The sequence below is a fragment of the Leuciscus leuciscus genome (assembly GCF_965113295.1).
Source record: "Leuciscus leuciscus genome assembly, chromosome: 18".
In the NCBI taxonomy this organism is placed as follows: domain Eukaryota; kingdom Metazoa; phylum Chordata; class Actinopteri; order Cypriniformes; family Leuciscidae; genus Leuciscus; species Leuciscus leuciscus.
Window position 1 is genome coordinate 5,142,425 of NC_138742.1, and position 18,199 is coordinate 5,160,623.

The 18,199-nt window shown below is 38.0% G+C and overlaps 1 protein-coding gene across 1 annotated transcript in view; it reads left to right on the forward strand.

The window, feature by feature from the left end:
• The first annotated feature begins 2,109 nt into the window (after positions 1-2,109).
• The window catches only part of ctnnbl1 (catenin, beta like 1), a 54,569-nt gene continuing 38,479 nt past the window's right edge, over positions 2,110-18,199 (forward strand). Inside the window, exons 1-8 of the mRNA XM_082145607.1 lie at positions 2,110-2,269; positions 3,372-3,554; positions 6,543-6,649; positions 6,883-7,022; positions 7,980-8,077; positions 9,336-9,429; positions 16,241-16,332; positions 17,800-17,872. Coding sequence (XP_082001733.1) covers positions 2,240-2,269; positions 3,372-3,554; positions 6,543-6,649; positions 6,883-7,022; positions 7,980-8,077; positions 9,336-9,429; positions 16,241-16,332; positions 17,800-17,872 — 817 coding nt within the window. The 5' untranslated portion in view covers positions 2,110-2,239. The remainder of the gene's footprint in view (positions 2,270-3,371; positions 3,555-6,542; positions 6,650-6,882; positions 7,023-7,979; positions 8,078-9,335; positions 9,430-16,240; positions 16,333-17,799; positions 17,873-18,199) is intronic.

Genomic DNA, 18,199 nt, shown 5'->3' on the forward strand with positions numbered 1-18,199 from the left:
AAAATTTCTTGCAATTCTGACTTTTTTTCTCGCATTTCTGACTTTTATCTCACAATTCGGACTTTTTTTCTCGCAATTGACTTTTTCCTCCACAATTCTGACTTTTTTCTCATAATTCAAAAAAAAATTCTTGCAATTCTGACTTTTTTTCCCCCGCAATTCTGATTTTTTTCTCACAATTCAGACTTAAAAAAATCTCGCAATTCTGACTTTTTCCCTGCAATTCTAACTTTTTTTCTCGCAATTCGGACTTTTTTGTCTCGCAATTCTAACTAAATTTTTTCGCAATTCGGACTTTTTTTCCTCGCAATCCAAATTTTTTCGCAATTCGGACTTTTTTTCACAATCCCGACATTTTTTCTGAAATTTTGACTTTTTTCTCGCAATTCTGACATTTTTTTCGCAATTCCAACTTTTCCTCCCACAATTTTGACTTTTTTCTCACATGTCCGACTTTTTTCCTCACAATTCAGACATTTTTCTATAACAATTCTGACTCATATCAATGACAGAAGTTGAACTGACTGAAATAGTCCTGCAATGGCAGCAGAAAAGCAAGATAATGTACTCAAACACAACCCTGATCCGCCCTTCAGTACGGATTCATGATGGGATGAATATTCCATGCAGGTCGGCTGGTGAGGCAGGCGGAAAATCACCTGTTCAGTCGGCATCGTTCTGGATTTATGAGTGTTGTCCCGATAGCGCCTCTGTCTTGTCAAATCTCACAGGAGCCAGTCATCCGTGACACGTAAAACAGGCCGGACAGAAGCGGCCGGGCCTGAGAGAGAGAGAGAGATGCAGGAGACAGATTCACAAATGAGGCCTTTCAATCAGATTCTTTGCATTATTTAAACAGCCAGTAAATATGAATTGCCCGTTATGCCCAAAGACCAGAAACATATGCAAACCTCAATGCCTGGCCAACATATTGCACACAAAGCTAATATGAAATAGTTTGCAGTATAATTGCATAATCTGCATATCTGTGTTGCATTATGAAGTGTTTTCAGACCAATTTTACAACAATGCAACCACATAAAGCACAATATATAGTTAAATGAATAACATTCACTGAATTAAATATGCAACATGATGAGGTCATGTGAAAACAGTGTTTAAAACATTTATTATTACATAATGCATACAGGGATGCACCGATATGAAAATTTTGGCCGATACCAATAACCGATAAATCTTTCTATTTGAGAGCCGATAACCGATATATTGGTCAATAAATCTAATTCCAAATTTTTCTATAATTTTTGAGAGCCTGATTACAAAAACAAAAGTCTCACCATTAAAATCCATATCCCAAGCGCACACAATTATGATGTTCTCATTATAATTTTATGTAGCCGATATGACAGACTTGCGCTGCACATGTTGCACTGAACCGAATTTTCCTTCGTTGAAGTGATTCCAATCATATTTCAAGCAATTCAAAAGCATCATGTTGAACATTATGCATAATGTTCACATAATACATTAATTATCGGCTTTAATATATTGGACATATTTTCGTATTGAGCCGATATCGATAACATATTTCGGCCGATACCGATATGGTGGCCGATATACCGTGCATCCCTAATGCATGCTGTTTCATATTTTATAAAAATGTTATGCAGTTTGCCGCATGCAGAAAGTAGTTTGCTAGTTTTCCAATAAGAGTGAGATTAAGGGAAACTGTAGCTGTGTTTCTGTAATCTCTGAGTGACTGTGTGAATAATTAAAGCTGTCTACTTACTTGCTTATCTTGTAGGGAAACAGATAAAAAACCTGCAGCAACGTTTGCATAAGCCAAACAGCACTGGACAGAATGACTGTTATAGATTTGTGCAAGTGATTTGAGGTAGTGGATTAAAACTGTCTGCTAAGAAACAAAATGCTGCATTGCAAGAGAGGTTTAATTTCCTGCTTATCCAATACACATATTAATACACGTTTCTGGACTCATTGTGAACCATTCTTTAGTTATTTCATTGTGACATGCAATACTTTTCATAATAACCAAACAAATCCTGGCAGATAGGTGTGCGTGTGTGTGTGTGTGTCGTAGTGTTGTAGTTTGTTCTCCTCGCCTGCTGGTGTCGCTGCTGAGTTTCGTCTCTCCTCGTCTCGCGCCGGTTAATCACGCGAAGAACAGAAATCAAGTTTTGTTCACGAGCGTGTTGTGTTTACACGCTGGTATACAAAACTTATACATTTTTAAGGATTATAACCCAGAGAAATCATCATGGATGTGGGAGAGCTGCTGAATTATCAGGTACTGACATGTTTAATGTCTCACCGTGATCTTTATTCGGATGAGTTTGTCACTGGTTGAACTGTTCTGCTACTACTGGTGTCAATGCTATCTTAAACTTTAATATTTAATGCAGAAATAAACTGTTTTTAGACGATTACACATTATTTAAACGTGTTTTAAGGTTGTTTAAGAATGTAAAAGATTATTAACCCGTTACCCAACTAGTACATACGCATGCGGGTTATTGAGTGTTCGTTGTTATTATACGTTTATAAAAGCATTGATTAGTCTTTTCCTCCCTGATATAACAGTACTGTAGTGGTGGAGTCAATGTAAGATGGGTATCTGACTTACTATGGTACTGAATAATTACCATATCCATGTGTCTGGAAATAATACCGTGGCATCATGCCCAAAAACTATGATAACACTGTCATTTTGTAAATTTGCAATTAAATAACATTTTCTGGATTATTATTGGATTCAAAATTAGGTGTTTATTAGTGCTGGGCAGCGATTAATCACATCCAAAATAAAAGTTTGTTTACATAATATATGTGTGTGTACTGTGTATAATTGTTTTGTATATATAAATACACACATATGCATGTATATATTTAAATAAATATTTGCATGTGTATATTTTGCATTATTTATACGTAATTTATATATATATATAAACATATTATATATACACATTTTCCTTAAATATATACATGCGTGTGTATTTATATATACAAAATAAATTGTGTGTGTGTGTGATGGGTAGGTTTAGGGGTTGGGTTAGTGTGTGTGTATGATGGGTAGGTTTAGGAGTCCGGTTAGTGTAAGGGGAGAGAGTATACAGTTTGTACAGTATAAAAACCATTATGCCTATGGAGAGTCCCCACAAAGATAGCGAACCAGGCTGTGTGTGTGTGTGTGTGTGTGTATACTGGACCAGTCACAAGTTCAGAAACAATACTATTTTTATTGTTTTTGAAAGAAGTCAAAATTTGTTTGCAATACCCCAACATTTACATAAAAATAGTTGGATGGAAACATAGTTACGGTTGTGAATGGTCAAATGGACCGTCAGGATCCGTCTCATCTTCACTCTCTCATGAAATCCTCTTTTCAGCCGGACCGCGGAGCAAAGAGACCCCGAGAGGAGGACAGCCATGAGGAGTCGAGAGGCAAGAAGAGCTCGGGCCGGGACGCCGGACGGGTCCTGGTGAGGTCAGAGCTGGACAGTGAGGAGCAGACGGGAGACGGGGACAAGATCCTGGAGAGACTGATGGATCAGGACGGAGAGGATCCAGAGGTGAGAACAGAGCATATTCATGTGGGTGTGCAACACGGAGGTTAAAGGATGCGTTCAGGTCATGGTGGAAAGACCGTATTTATAGGCTGAATACACATGATTGGCATCACAAAGTCGTGAGTACGAGTGGGAAACTCTGAACTTTCTTTAAGCCGGTTTTCGAGTTTAGGCCAGAGCCATAGAGAGAGAGAGTTGCGACACTCCCATAGACCTCCGTTGTAAATAATGGCGGCGCTTTTAACCGCCTACTTCCGGGATATGAAGATCGGAATAGTTCCAAACACTGTCATTTGGGCGTTGGACACCATTCACTTACATTGCTGCGTGTCGAGTTGTTCCAGAGTTAAGTTGCCGAAATATCGACCTCTTTTGAATTGTCAACTGTCTATATTGTATCAGAGGCCCTTTGCGATGCTTATACTGGTCTTCATTTGTACATGCACAGCGTAATTATTTATATTTTATGTTGGTTGTTTCAACCAATTTTCAAGCACTGCCTGCTAGCTAACGTTAGTTAGCTAGCGCGACTTCGTCAGCTAAGAGTTCGGTAATGAATCGCTACCACCTTTATAGCAACTTTTATTTAATTTAATTTTTTGGGATATACTAACTTTTCATTATGTTATTATTGTCTTGAGTGAAGCGGCTTGTGAGAACAATGCTGGACCTTTAGGATTGTTATGGCCATCACCAGTCCTGTCTGTTTCATGGATCACCTGCCCCTGGTTTTTGTTTTTCTTGTTCACACACACAAGCACACATTTTTGTTGTCTGTCATTGTTTAATAAAAAATATTTTATTTGAAAACCTTCATTTGTATCAGCCATGCTTAAATTCGTTTTTAATCTGTTATAGTTTTGATAATGTGTATGGCCTTAATCTTAAAATAATATTCTTAGTCTTAACATGATCATGTTTCACGTTGTGGTCCTGGGGATGGCCACTTTCATCAGAAGAAGTGAGCTAGCTTCTAAGCGAATTCTGAACGGACCGCCACGGCAGACCTCTTTGTGTGATCACGAAGATAGGCTAATGGCTGAATCAAAATTTATAAGCAAAATCACGGGAATCAATAGCCTAATACAGCCCAGTTGTGCTAAAATAAATATCATGAGACGTCCATCATCAGATGAATGATATGGAAAAGTTAAGTTAGAGCCGCTAAAGCCAGTGCTACTACCCATGCGAACATGAACACTAAGCTTTTCCCTCCAAAAATATAGCCTAAAACTTATCTCCAAATGCAAAACTGACATTAACAAAATGCAATAATGCAATAACAGCTGAAAAAGTACTTGGGTGTGTGTTTTATTTTATATTTACCGTTCAATAATGCAATCGCTGCTGTCTGTCCCATAGAAGAACATGACAGCCAGCGTACGTTTTGGAACTATTGGGGCTTACATGAACCACGTGACAGCCATAGCGGCGACATCAAAGAGTGTCGCAACTCTCTCTCTCTATGGCTCTGGTTGAGGCGGATGCAATGAACGTCGCATCTGTATTGATGGTGCATTTTTTAAATTAATGAAGTTATTATTAACAATAAAACTATCTAAGTTGCATGTACATATAGGTAGTATAGTAAAATTACGATATAATATAATGATTTAATTCACAACACTTTCATTAACGTAATAAAAACAAACAAAAAAGCGCCTATTCTTTATTCATCATTATAGAAATATTAAAAATCTTGCTAATTGTTTTGTAGAAAAGGTACACCACCTGACCAGGGCTGCGTTTCCCATACAACGCTGTAACTCGCTGCTTCACTACTATAGTGCGATACATCATTGAAGAAATCAACTAGCCAGTCACGACTGTTTCCCGAAACCATATAGTCACAAAGTGGTCGTTCAACCACGTTGGTTAATGATGTCACACATGTGGTGGAGTAATAACTTCTTTTAATGAAACTGTTTGAGATCGAAATCGAATTAATGCGAGATGTTTTGCTGTAAATTACAGACATCTGAGGACTATTCCTCATTTTTCTCAGTTATTTTGCTTTATTTCCAGATTGAATCATTGGCTCGTTCTTACACACTAGAGCACGTTCACACATGCGCACTCTTCAAAAACGGTGCTTTAAATCTCTTAAAAGACGTAAATGACACTTGTATGTATTCTAAATTAAAGACACAGGTTGTACTGAATGTCATCTTGCTTATATTCCTCAAGATAAGGATTTATTGAGTCCACATGTCATGCAAACTAGAAACTCTGCTTCTAACCACAGGTCAAGATCTGTCGCTCAAACACACAACTCTGAGATGCTGTTTGCGAATGTTTGTTAGAATGATGGTTTTGGGAAACACCGACTCGTTGAACTGCTGATAACGACGGAACTTGTGAACATAGTTGACTAACGATGCTTTTGGGAAACGCACCCCAGAGTGACTAACGTACCAAACGTCGTAATTAATACGACGTATTAATAATCCCAGGTGCACATGAATCCCCCAAGAGCCCTCTGATTGGTTTATTATAAGCACAATAATGCTCTCAGTAATGTGTGTTCAGCGAATAATGCTTTCAAGATAGGATGTTTTGTGACAATATATTTTTTTATATGTAATACATAGTTTAATAATAGTAACTGTTATAAAAAATAAAAAAAATGTGTCTGGTGCCAATAATAATAATAAAAACAATGTATTTAGTTAGGCCAAATGCTGATAGTATAAATATTTATTGTTTAAACAGTTTTTAATCAATAATGGTTTTTTTTTCATGTCTATACTGTTTTGCATAAAAAAAAATAGCATTCACAGTAGTGTTGAATTGTTCACGCTTCAAATTAAATTAGGCATCAAAACATAATAAAGTACAGCAGAACAGATGAATAATAACTGTTAATACTTTTAGAAATCTGGTGTAGAAAAAGAGTATTTTTAACTGGGGAAAAGTCTCATATGTAATTCAGAGGCGCACTGTAGATGAGAATCATGACCTTTGACCTTCTGACCTGCTGTGTGTCTGCAGGGGGAGCCCGTGGATGAGAGCACCGTGAAGAAAATGATCCTGACCTTTGAGAAGAGATCCTACAAAAACCAGGAGCTGAGGATCAAGTTTCCCGACAACCCAGAGAAGTGAGTTACGGAGAACTAGAATCTCACCGTTCACTTTTAAATGTGAAATGAGATGCAAACGTTAATCCACAGTGGCTCACAGATATACTACATGTGCATGACATATGTGATGCTTTGCTTTATTTATCATTTCGTTGTATGTAACGGTTACATTTTTGCTATGTACTTATATTTTTGACACCTTGGCATTAAGAAAAAAATATAGAAATGACATCACTTCCTGTTGTCGGCAGATTCATGGAGGCGGAGCTTGATCTGAATGACATCATCCAGGAGATGCACGTGATCGCCACTATCCCGGAGCTGTATCATCTGCTGGTGGAGCTGAACGCGGTTCATTCTCTGCTCGGCCTCCTCAGCCACGACAACACTGATATCCTGACCGTCACATGACCTTAGAGTGACACCGTGTCCTAACCTGATGACAAATCATGCGATGTGTGTGTGTGTGTGTGTGTGTGTGTCGTTGAGACTCAGGGAAAATGCTCCGCTGGTTTGGATGCTAATATAGTTATCAATATAGTTATGGTTGTTGGTGTGAACAGGCCTGTAATAGTAAGTTTGTTAAATTTGTTATTACGCACAATATATTGACATTTTTGTTTAACTTTTATTCATTAGATTTACATTTATTTAGCAGATGCTTTTATCCCAAAATTCATGTCTAATTATTTTTTTTAATTTTACTCAACCTTTAAAAAAAATTGTGCATAAAAAAAAAGGTTGTTGGCTGCCATAACACAATTATTATTTTTCTGTAAACAACCATAACAAGAGGAAACATTAGTTATTAGCCATAAAATACAAAAAGTTTGGGGTCAGTAATTAAATTTTTTATTTTTTTTTGATAGAAGTCAATTTTCAGCATCATTACTCCAGTCTTCAGTGTCACATGATCCTTCAGAAATCATTCTAATATGATGATTTGCTGCTCAAGAAACATTTATGATTATTATCTATGTTGAAAACAGTTGTGCTGCTTCATATTTCAGTGGAAACATTGAATAGAAGTTACGTTCATTTATTTGAAATATAATCTTTTGTAACGTTATAAATGTCTTTTCTGTCGCTTTTTATGTTTGATCCATATTTGCTGAATTAAAATATTAATATTAATATTTCTTAAAAAAAACTAAAAACTTCCTGACCCCAAACTATACAAATGTTTATATATATTATTGCACATAAAAAACATGGTTATTGGCCATAACACACCAAAAAAGATCAATATCTGCAGAAAAAAATGTTGTGCATCCCTATTTAAAATAATGCTTGTTATGTTTTATCTTTAGCTGATGATCAGTATTATAAATCCTTAACGTTGAATCACATATCAGCATCGCGGTGGTTGATCTCCTGCAGGAACTGACAGACATCGACACGCTTCACGAGAGCGAGGAGGGGGCCGAGGTGCTCATCGACGCACTGGTGAGAAAATATTTATTTAATAATCAGAGAAAAACATCATCAGTGTCGTCGTTAGAGGAGATCACCGGCGGATTCACGGGCGCTAGCGGCTCACGGTCCATCAGCACAATGACATTATTATGAGAAAATGACATGAATTACGACATGCGAGAAATTTTGTCTGGTATTGGGCCTGACTTTTGCAAGAGAAAGAGAGAAACAATGTAATATCCAGACTGTTGTTGTGTGTGTGCATCAGACGGATGGAGGAATCAGGAAGAGCGCGTGAACAATCAGAGGTTGATTGAGTCGTGTGGGTCTGATTGCTGCTGTCTAGTATTTGTGTTGTGCATTCAAGCAAACGCATTAACACGTCTGAAAGAGCAGCTCCGCGGACAGGCTACAAAATAGGGCTTGAAACGTAGTGTGTGTGTGTAAATATGCTTTATTTAGCGTACGTTAGTAGCGTAGTCAATCATTTTATCCCTTAAAACTCATCTTTTATCACCAAAATGACATATTTAAATGTTTTTTTCCTTAAAAAGAAGTTCTTCATCCCCTTAAATATCTTGAATGTAACTCGACACCCTTGCCTCATTTAGTATACGCGGTTCTATGAATATGCAAATGAGCCCCGCCTCCACTCACTCACTCAGCTCAGAGATCCACTGGTTGACGATCACACGTTGATCTGATTGGTTACAAGGTAGTTTGTGGTCAGAAACACCAGCGATTTCAAAGCGTGTGTTTGAGACTGTCTTTGGTTCACTGCAGTTTTAAGGAGGAAATACTCAGCAATGCTGTCGACTTATGAATTTACACATGCTTTGTCTTAAAGCAAACACCACATAGACACATAAACAACATTAAAAGCTGGATTTTCACCACAGGGGGACTTTAAATTGATCAAAAGTGACAGTAAGGACATTTATAATTTTAGAAAAGATTTATATTTCTAATAATAAATGATCACAGGAATAAATGACCGTTTAACATATATTCACATATAATACAGCTATTTTAAAATGTAATTATTTCACAAAATTACTATATTATTTATCAAATAAATACAGATGAGCAGAAGAGAGGCTTAAACTTCAGCAATTTATCATCTACTTTCACATTTTTATGGCTTTTATTTATTTATACATCATAAAGTTTTGCAGCGTGTCTAAATTTAGTTTTAAACCATGATTTGTGTGATCATCTTCTAGCATTAGCCTAAATAAATGCTGACGTATTTTAATGTTTGTTAAATATCTTTTATTTGTTTGTTTAGTTGGAGGGTCAGGTCGTAGCTCTCATGGTGCAGAATATGGAGCGTTTGGACGAGACGGTGAAGGAGGAAGCGGATGGAGTTTATAACACTTTAGGTAAGACACAACAACCAACTAACACACACACACACACACACACACACACACACACACACACACACACACACACACACACACACACACACACACACACACACACACTAACACTAACACACACACACACACACACACTAACACTAACACTAACACACACACACACACACACACACACACACACACACACACACACACACACACACACACATAACACTAACACTAACACTAACACACACACACACACACACACACACACACTAGAGCTGGAGTCAACCAATGCACAGGGTTTTATCTGTCAAGGTGAAACAAAGTCATGTTTGCAAACTCCCAAACTATAAGAAGCAACAGATAATCTCTGGATTTGCCAGGTTAGACTTAGAAAAATATTCAGAGGTTTCTTTTAGATACTTTGTAGCGAGTTAACTAGATCTGCACAATCACTTATATACATACATACACACATATATATATTATTTATATGTGTGTGTGTGTAAATGTATATAGTATGTGTGTGTACACACGGTATATAGCCGCTATATATAAAATATATAATAAATATATTATATGCAAACAAACATATAAATAAACATTTTATGTATTATAAATATGCAATATAATTATATATATGTATTGCAAGTGTTCCATCTGAGTCTAAAACATATAATAAATGTCCTTTAATGAGGGAGTAAAATGCTCAAGCACTCTTTTAAAGCTGTTTTGCATGTTGGAAACACTGCGACTGGCTTGCGTTTACAGGTTTGGTTCTGGATAGATGCTGTTCAGCTGCAGAGAGAGAGATAAATGCTCTGACTGAACGGATTTAAACGGCACATTTCCTCCATTTCTTTCTCTTTCCCTGTCTTCCTCTCCCGTTCCAGTTCTTGTGTAATCTCTTTCCCTTCCTCGTGAGATTTCTCTCTCTCTCTCTCTCTCTCTCTCTCTCTCTCTCTCTCTCTCTCTCTCTCTCTCTCTCTCTCTCTCTCTCTCTCTCTCTCTCTCTCTCTCTCTCTCTCTCTCTCTCTCTCCTCTCTCTCTCTCTCTCTCTCTCCCTCCCACTCATCCGCTGTGAGATTTTTCTCCCATCATGCCTCTGATTGAGTTATCAGGTGTCTTCAGAGTCTTTTATAATACAGATGAGACTCCAACTCCCCTGTGATGTGTCATATAGAGCTGTTCGCTCTGCTCGCTCTTTCCGTCTTTGTGTGTCCCGCGCTCGACAATGAGGATTTTTTTCTTCTTCTGCTAGTCCAGGAGGTGGTTCAGATTTTTTGTGACATTTTCTCTGGCCCTGAGGTGATAGGTGTGTGTGTGTGTGTATGTGTGTATGTATATATATATATATTATTATTGTTTTGTTTTTTTATAGCAATTTTAAATGAAGAGTCAGATGCAAAGAATATTTTTTTATGAAAGCAATAGTTCTCCCAAAAATTAAGCCTCTTCTCTTTTACAGCAGCAAAAAGGACAAGAAAAATACCATAAAAGTAGAATCATACTTTCAGTCATACCATAAATGTGTAGCGTGCGCTTTATTCCAAGTCTTTGTGTGAGAAACTCGACAAAAACGTAATTTCTCAATGTAATTTAGTCAGACAAAAACCATATGAAACATTTCCAGAAACATTCAATATTATGATCATCAGTGTTTGAAATGCATGTTTACATAAATTATATAAAAATATATATGGAATAAATGCATATTTATTTTATACATGTAAGTGACAGCAGCCTAATATTCTTGCTGTCTGTTTTTAATGTTAATCAAACCTCAAAATCACTCACTAGTCTTGACTGAAGAACTTTTGTAATTTTAATAAGGATTTAATAAGGATGTTTAATTTATACATTTATACAGTGAAGATTATGCAGTGTTATTTTACATTTGCTTTCTTTATTACATTCCTGTACCTGAAAACTACTGGCAAACCGTCATGAAAAATCTGAAAAGTATCTTTGTTATATTGTATTTTTTTTGTGTGCTTTTGCTTCTAATTTGATTATTTGTTCTTATTTTATTACTGAGTGTTTACTTGTCTTTAATAATGTTTTAAATTTAATACGAGTTAGGCTAGTAGTTTTAGCTGTGGTATCGAAATCTGTATAAAGAATTGTGAATTTTCACTGGTTTCTAAAGTTTTGGTGTCATTACGGTCTGTTTTTGCAAAAACAGTTTCATGGCAGGTAAAAAATATTTATGGCCGGTAAAATTGAAGTCAAGTTACTGGCCATTGGCAGGTGTGGCAAAAAATGTACTGTATATATACAGTGTGTGTGTGTTTGTATATAAATAGTTATAATATACGTGTATGTACAGTATGTGTGTATATGTATGTATAAAAAAAAAATAGTTGAGTGAGACATGCGTTGAGTGAGAGATGCGTTGCGTTGAGTGAGACATGCGTTGAGTTAGACATGCGTTGAGTTAGGCATGCGTTGCGTTGAGTGAGAGATGCGTTGAGTTAGGCATGCGTTGAGTTAGACATGCGTTGAGTTAGGCATGCGTTGCGTTTAGTTAGGCATGCGTTGCGTTAGACATGCGTTGCGTTGAGTTAGACATGCGTTGCGTTGAGTTAGACATGCGTTGCGTTGAGTTCGGCATGCGTTGCGTTAGACATGCGTTGAGTTAGGCATGCGTTTCGTTGAGTTAGACATGCGTTGCGTTGAGTTAGACATGCGTTGTATTGAGTTAGACATGCGTTGCGTTGAGTTAGACATGCGTTGCGTTGAGTTAGACATGCGTTGCGTTGAGTTAGACATGCGTTGCGTTGAGTTAGGCATGCGTTGCGTTAGACATGCGTTGAGTTAGGCATGCGTTTCGTTGAGTTAGACATGCGTTGCGTTGAGTTAGACATGCGTTGCATTGAGTTAGACATGCGTTTCGTTGAGTTAGACATGCGTTGCGTTGAGTTAGACATGCGTTGCGTTGAGTTAGACATGCGTTGCGTTGAGTTAGACATGCGTTGCGTTGAGTTAGGCATGCGTTGCGTTAGACATGCGTTGAGTTAGGCATGCGTTTCGTTGAGTTAGACATGCGTTGCGTTGAGTTAGACATGCGTTGCGTTGAGTTAGGCATGCGTTGCGTTGAGTTAGGCTTGCGTTTCGTTGAGTTAGACATGCGTTGCGTTGAGTTAGACATGCGTTGCGTTGAGTTAGACATGCGTTGCGTTGAGTTAGACATGCGTTGCGTTGAGTTTGGCATGCGTTGCGTTAGACATGCGTTGAGTTAGACATGCGTTGCGTTGCGTTAGACATGCGTTGAGTTGCGTTAGACATGCGTTGCGTTGAGTTAGACATGCGTTTCGTTGAGTTAGACATGCGTTTCGTTTAGGGCTGGGATAAACGATTATTTTTTAAACGATTAATCTAGCGATTATTTTTTCGATGCATCGATTAATCTAACGATTCATTTTTCCAGTCCGATTCGATTTCGATTCGATTCGATTCTCGCTTATCTCCCCAATCCCCATTAATTGACTAATAGCAATTTATACATGTTAATTTACATATCTGAAAGAAAAAAAACATGAATTCCTTAACATTGCAATATATGTTTATTGCTCTTAAAATTCCAAAATAAAAGACTATACAAGTGCATAGTAATGCATTCTTAGTCAGGTAGCATTCATGCCTTGAAAACACATAGCTTACTGAAACAAGCTTACTGAACACATAGGGCCTAGCTTACTGAAAAAAAGTTATTCTTTCAGATGAAAATAACAACAACTTGATGTCTAGCATTCAATAAAAAAATAAAAAGGTCACCCCAAATACTTGTTTAGAGCAATTGAAAGAATACAGTAACCAATGTAAACTTGGGGGCTTTAAGCTAATACAGAGACTGCTTTTCCAACAAAAAATAAATAAAAATTAACAGTGGGAGCCAGCAGCCTGTCATGGCGTCCTTCCTGAACCAACAGAATTGAACATTTATGTTGAAAACACATAGTCCTAGCTTACTGAAAAAAGTGCATATTTTAATTCTTCATTCACATAAAAATAACAACAACGTATAGTAATACACTCTGCCACTCACCTTTTTCTTACATTTTTTTTTTTTTTTAAACGAATAAAAAAAAAGTACTTAACTAGAAGTTAATAAATGGAACATTTGTAAAGTGTTACCGATTTGTTATACACCGATTCAGACGTCTCGTGAGTTCAGTGTTGGACAGATCAGTTGTTTTAACCATTCATTAAAGTGAATCGGTTCAAATTAGTCATTAGTTCGCGAATCGGACATGTCATTAGTGGACGTGTAACCTACGGCAAGCGTTGTGTGATTATCCCGGCAGTTTATTTTTTACCACAATTCACACTCCGTGGTAATTCAAGAGAAAAAAATCTCCGAATGCTCCACGTGAAACTTTGGTCTTCCGCCCTTTTTCTATCGTGTGTCTAATGATTTTGATTAATATGCACGAGGGCAGTGCCGTCGCAGGTGGGGTGCGAGGCCCTGTGCGAACTTGAAATGCGAGGCCCTGCTCTTTGATGTGGATGCTCAATTGCGCATGACACACGGACGTAGCTGTTCTAGTTCTATTGCACGCATAACCTCGCTGCAATACGTTTTTATCAAGTAAAATAATACAGCATAATCATGCACATAGTCTCAGAGTCAGCTATGACTTTTTGCTATTTATTTCAGAGGGAAAAAAATCAAATGTGCAACGAGCGGCTTTACATCAAGTCAGCTCGAGAATTTTCATGTGAATATATACATAGATCCGCCTATGTTAAAATGTGTATCTTAATGGTCCAGTGGAAGAACTTTCGCCTATCGTGTTAGAGGTTTTCGGTTCGGATAGTATTTTTTTTCGTATAGTTTTTTCCCTCATCAAAACCGATTATGTTCATCAGTGATTGTATATCAAGCAGGGACACATTTGTGTGCATTATGTTTGGTGATTTCACCAGAATGAAGACAGTATTCGCAACGGATTGAAGCGCGCGTCCGAGTGAAGTTAGTGCGGTGTGTGCGCGAGCCACACGAGAAAACACTGTATCCGCCCACTGATCGCAGCCGCAACAGCACTTTGATCACTTGATTTAAAAAAACATTTCAGCACTAGATCATCTCTTATTTAAAAAACGAACGAAATGAATGCTCTGCCAGTTAACTGGCAAGATGTTTTATAAGATGTTTTATTTGTAGAATTGTTATATTCGTGCCGCGAGATGTTTTAAAAAGTGGTGGGGACAACAACAAAAACATATGTAAAAAAAAACAAAAAAAACAGCAGGATTGCGAGGCCCCCTAGTGGCGCGAGGCCCTGTGCGGTTGCACAGTTCGCACAGCCTATGCGACGGCTCTGCACGAGGGAGAGAGAGAGAGCAAGACAGCGCTCGTGTTGTTTGAAGACGGTGAGTGCGCGCGCGCGCGGCCGGGGCTCTCTCTCGCACTTATATGCGTCCTGTCAAGCGCAGTCAGTCATTCTATTCTACATCACTCACCGATCAAATAAGGCTTTGGCAGCCACCAAAAAAAATTCAATGCAGGAAAACCCCTGGATTGGTTATATACCGTTGGATAGAATGATGGCCATCGCGTATCAGCGCACATAAGGTACACACTGTGAAGTAATTTGCACACGTTTTTTAGAGAAATGAAAACAGGTCGACGAATCGACGCGCATATTTTGCGTCGACGTATTTTTTGCGTCGACGTCATCGATGACTTCGACGCGTTGTCCCAGCCCTAGTTTCGTTGAGTTAGACATGCGTTGCGTTGAGTTAGACATGCGTTGCGTTGAGTTAGGCATGCGTTGCGTTAGACATGCGTTGAGTTAGGCATGCGTTTCGTTGAGTTAGACATGCGTTGCGTTGAGTTAGGCATGCGTTGCGTTGAGTTAGGCATGCGTTGCGTTGAGTTAGGCTTGCGTTGAGTTACACATGCGTTGCCTTGAGTTAGACATGCGTTGCGTTGAGTTAGACATGCGTTGCGTTGAGTTAGACATGCGTTGCGTTGAGTTAGGCATGCGTTGCGTTGAGTTAGGCATGCGTTGCGTTGAGTTAGGCATGCGTTGCGTTGAGTTAGGCATGCGTTGCGTTGAGTTAGACATGCGTTGCGTTGAGTTAGGCATGCGTTGAGTTAGGCATGCGTTGCGTTAGGCATGCGTCAGCCATGCGTTGCGTTAGCCATGCGTTGCGTTAGCCATGCGTTGTGTTAGCCATGCGTTGCGTTAGCCATGCGTTGCGTTGAGTTAGCCATGCGTTGAGTTAGCCATGCGTTGCGCTGAGTTAGACATGCGTTGGGTTGCGTTAGGCATGCGTTGCGTTAGGCATGCGTTGCGTTAGGCATGCGTTGCGTTAGGCATGCGTTGAGTTAGTCATGCGTTGCGTTGAGTTAGCCATGCGTTGAGTTAGACATGCGTTGCGTTGAGTTAGGCATGCGTTGAGTTAGACATGCGTTGCGTTGAGTTAGGCATGCGTTGAGTTAGACATGCGTTGCGTTGAGTTAGCCATGCGTTGCGTTGAGTTAGACATGCGTTGCGTTGAGTTAGGCATGCGTTGAGTTAGCCATGCGTTGAGTTAGACATGCGATGCGTTGAGTTAGACATGCGTTGCGTTGAGTTAGCCATGCGTTGAGTTAGACATGCGTTGCGTTGAGTTAGACATGCGCTGTGTTGAGTTAGACATGCGCTGTGTTCTGATCTCACTGCAGTTTCTCCATCAGTTATCATGGCAACTAGGTGAAGCAGACTTTGCAAAAACTAGGTCATAATACAACACACACACGATTCTTAAAAGTGTGCGTGTGTATGACAAGCTTGGACACTCAGTAACAGCAGATCTCTGTGTGTGTTTGTGACAGCTGTGATTGAGAACATGGCTGAGTTTCGTCCCGGGCTGTGTACAGAAGCGGCCCAGCAGGGTTTGATGCAGTGGCTGTTGAAGAGGATCAAGGTAACACACCATCCCTCACTCCTAATGGAACTTCATTCACTGATGGCTCTTTATGAATGTTAGTCTGCTCATTAATATAGTCTGATAATGGAGTTTGACTGACTTATTATCTTGGCTTAACAAAACAAATATACTGTTATTGTGCAAACTTGGCTTGAGTTTTTCCCAATCTCTAACATGACAACATTTTCTTAGAGCTTTAAAACTACATCTGGTTTGTTTGTTTATTTAATTTATTTTTTGCATTTATATGCTTGACTTGAGTTTACTCTAAATTCTCTGAAATGAGACCAAAGTTTCCTAGAGCTTTCAAACTTCATCTTGTTTATTTATGCATTATTTATTTATGCATGCATTATTTATTTAGGCATTTATTTATGAATTTAAGCATTAGTTTACTCATGCATCTATTTTTTATGCACTTATTTAAGTGTTGATTTATTTACTCATTCGTTTAAACATTTTTGTGTTTATTTTTGCAGTTATTTAATCATTTTATTTGTGCATTTATATACTTGGCTTGGGATTTTTCAAATTCTCTAAAATAACCCAAATTTCCTAGAGCTTTCAAACGTCATCTGGTTTATTCATTTATTTATTTATGTATGTATGCATTTATTTATGAATTTAAACATTAGTTTACTCATGCATTTATTTTCTTAACCTGGAATTTATTTATGCACTTTAAAAGCATTTTATAACCTTTTTTTGGGCATTTATTTATTTATTCATAAGCATTTTTGCGTTTATTTTTAACGCAGTTATTTAATCCTTTATGCATGTACTTACTATTTACACTTATTATTTACAAGTTTTGCTTAATTAGCTTTTCTTTACTATTAATTATCATAACTATGCATGAATACATGGTCAGCAAGTTACACAAGTGTGTAATTCCTGTGCACCAAACAGACTTGCAAAAACAATGACCCCATTTGTTGAGTCACTCAAACACACAGCAGTATTTCAGTATTTTAAAAGCACACTTTTGATATTACTTAGCGTTGACTCTCTGCACATTAAACTGGGATAGACATCAAAAAAATTACACACTTCACCCTTAAAGTTAAAAGTCAAGCAAAAATATATATATATTTTAAATAACTTCAGCCTTTTTTCATAGCAGTGAACAGACAGTGTCAGCTGGTTTGAAGTTGGCTGTACGTAATGACGGGTTTAACTCGATCATTTATTATTTTTGAGCTGGATTTGAGATTTTCATAAGAGCTGTAGGCCTGCTGCCACAATTCACAGTGTTTTTTATCCACATGAGGTGAAATCCTCCTCAGATTTACCGCTGGCTGCCGGAATAAGAGCGTCATGCTGTTCGAGTCTTAATGCTCCCTGAAGACTTCCATGAATCCAGCGCACCAGCAATTACAGTGACAATAGTGAAGACGACGCACAGATCGAATGGGACGCTGCTGCCAACGCCATTGAAAGTGTGTTTGTTGTGTTCCCAAACAGGCAAAGATGCCTTTTGATGCCAACAAGCTGTACTGCAGTGAAATACTGGCCATCCTGCTACAAAACAATGACAGTAAGGAAAAATAAGGGACGGATTGCTTTGTTTAGGGATGTGCATGGGTTTATCATTGACTCCAGTGCATTAAATCTGTGCTAATGTATAATTGCAGACTCTGTGTTGAAAATATGGAGTAACAAACTGTTAAAGGCCTTTTCACATCAATAGCAACATTCACAGCGCATTCTTGATGTGAACAGGCCTTTAGCTTGACATTTTGTGACATTTCCAGTTGACATCCCACTGGTTTGTCAAAATGATTTGTTGATAATAATTGATATATTAGTTTGATTAATATTTTTGGTTTAATATTTTGCATTTTATGGTACTAAATTATATTTA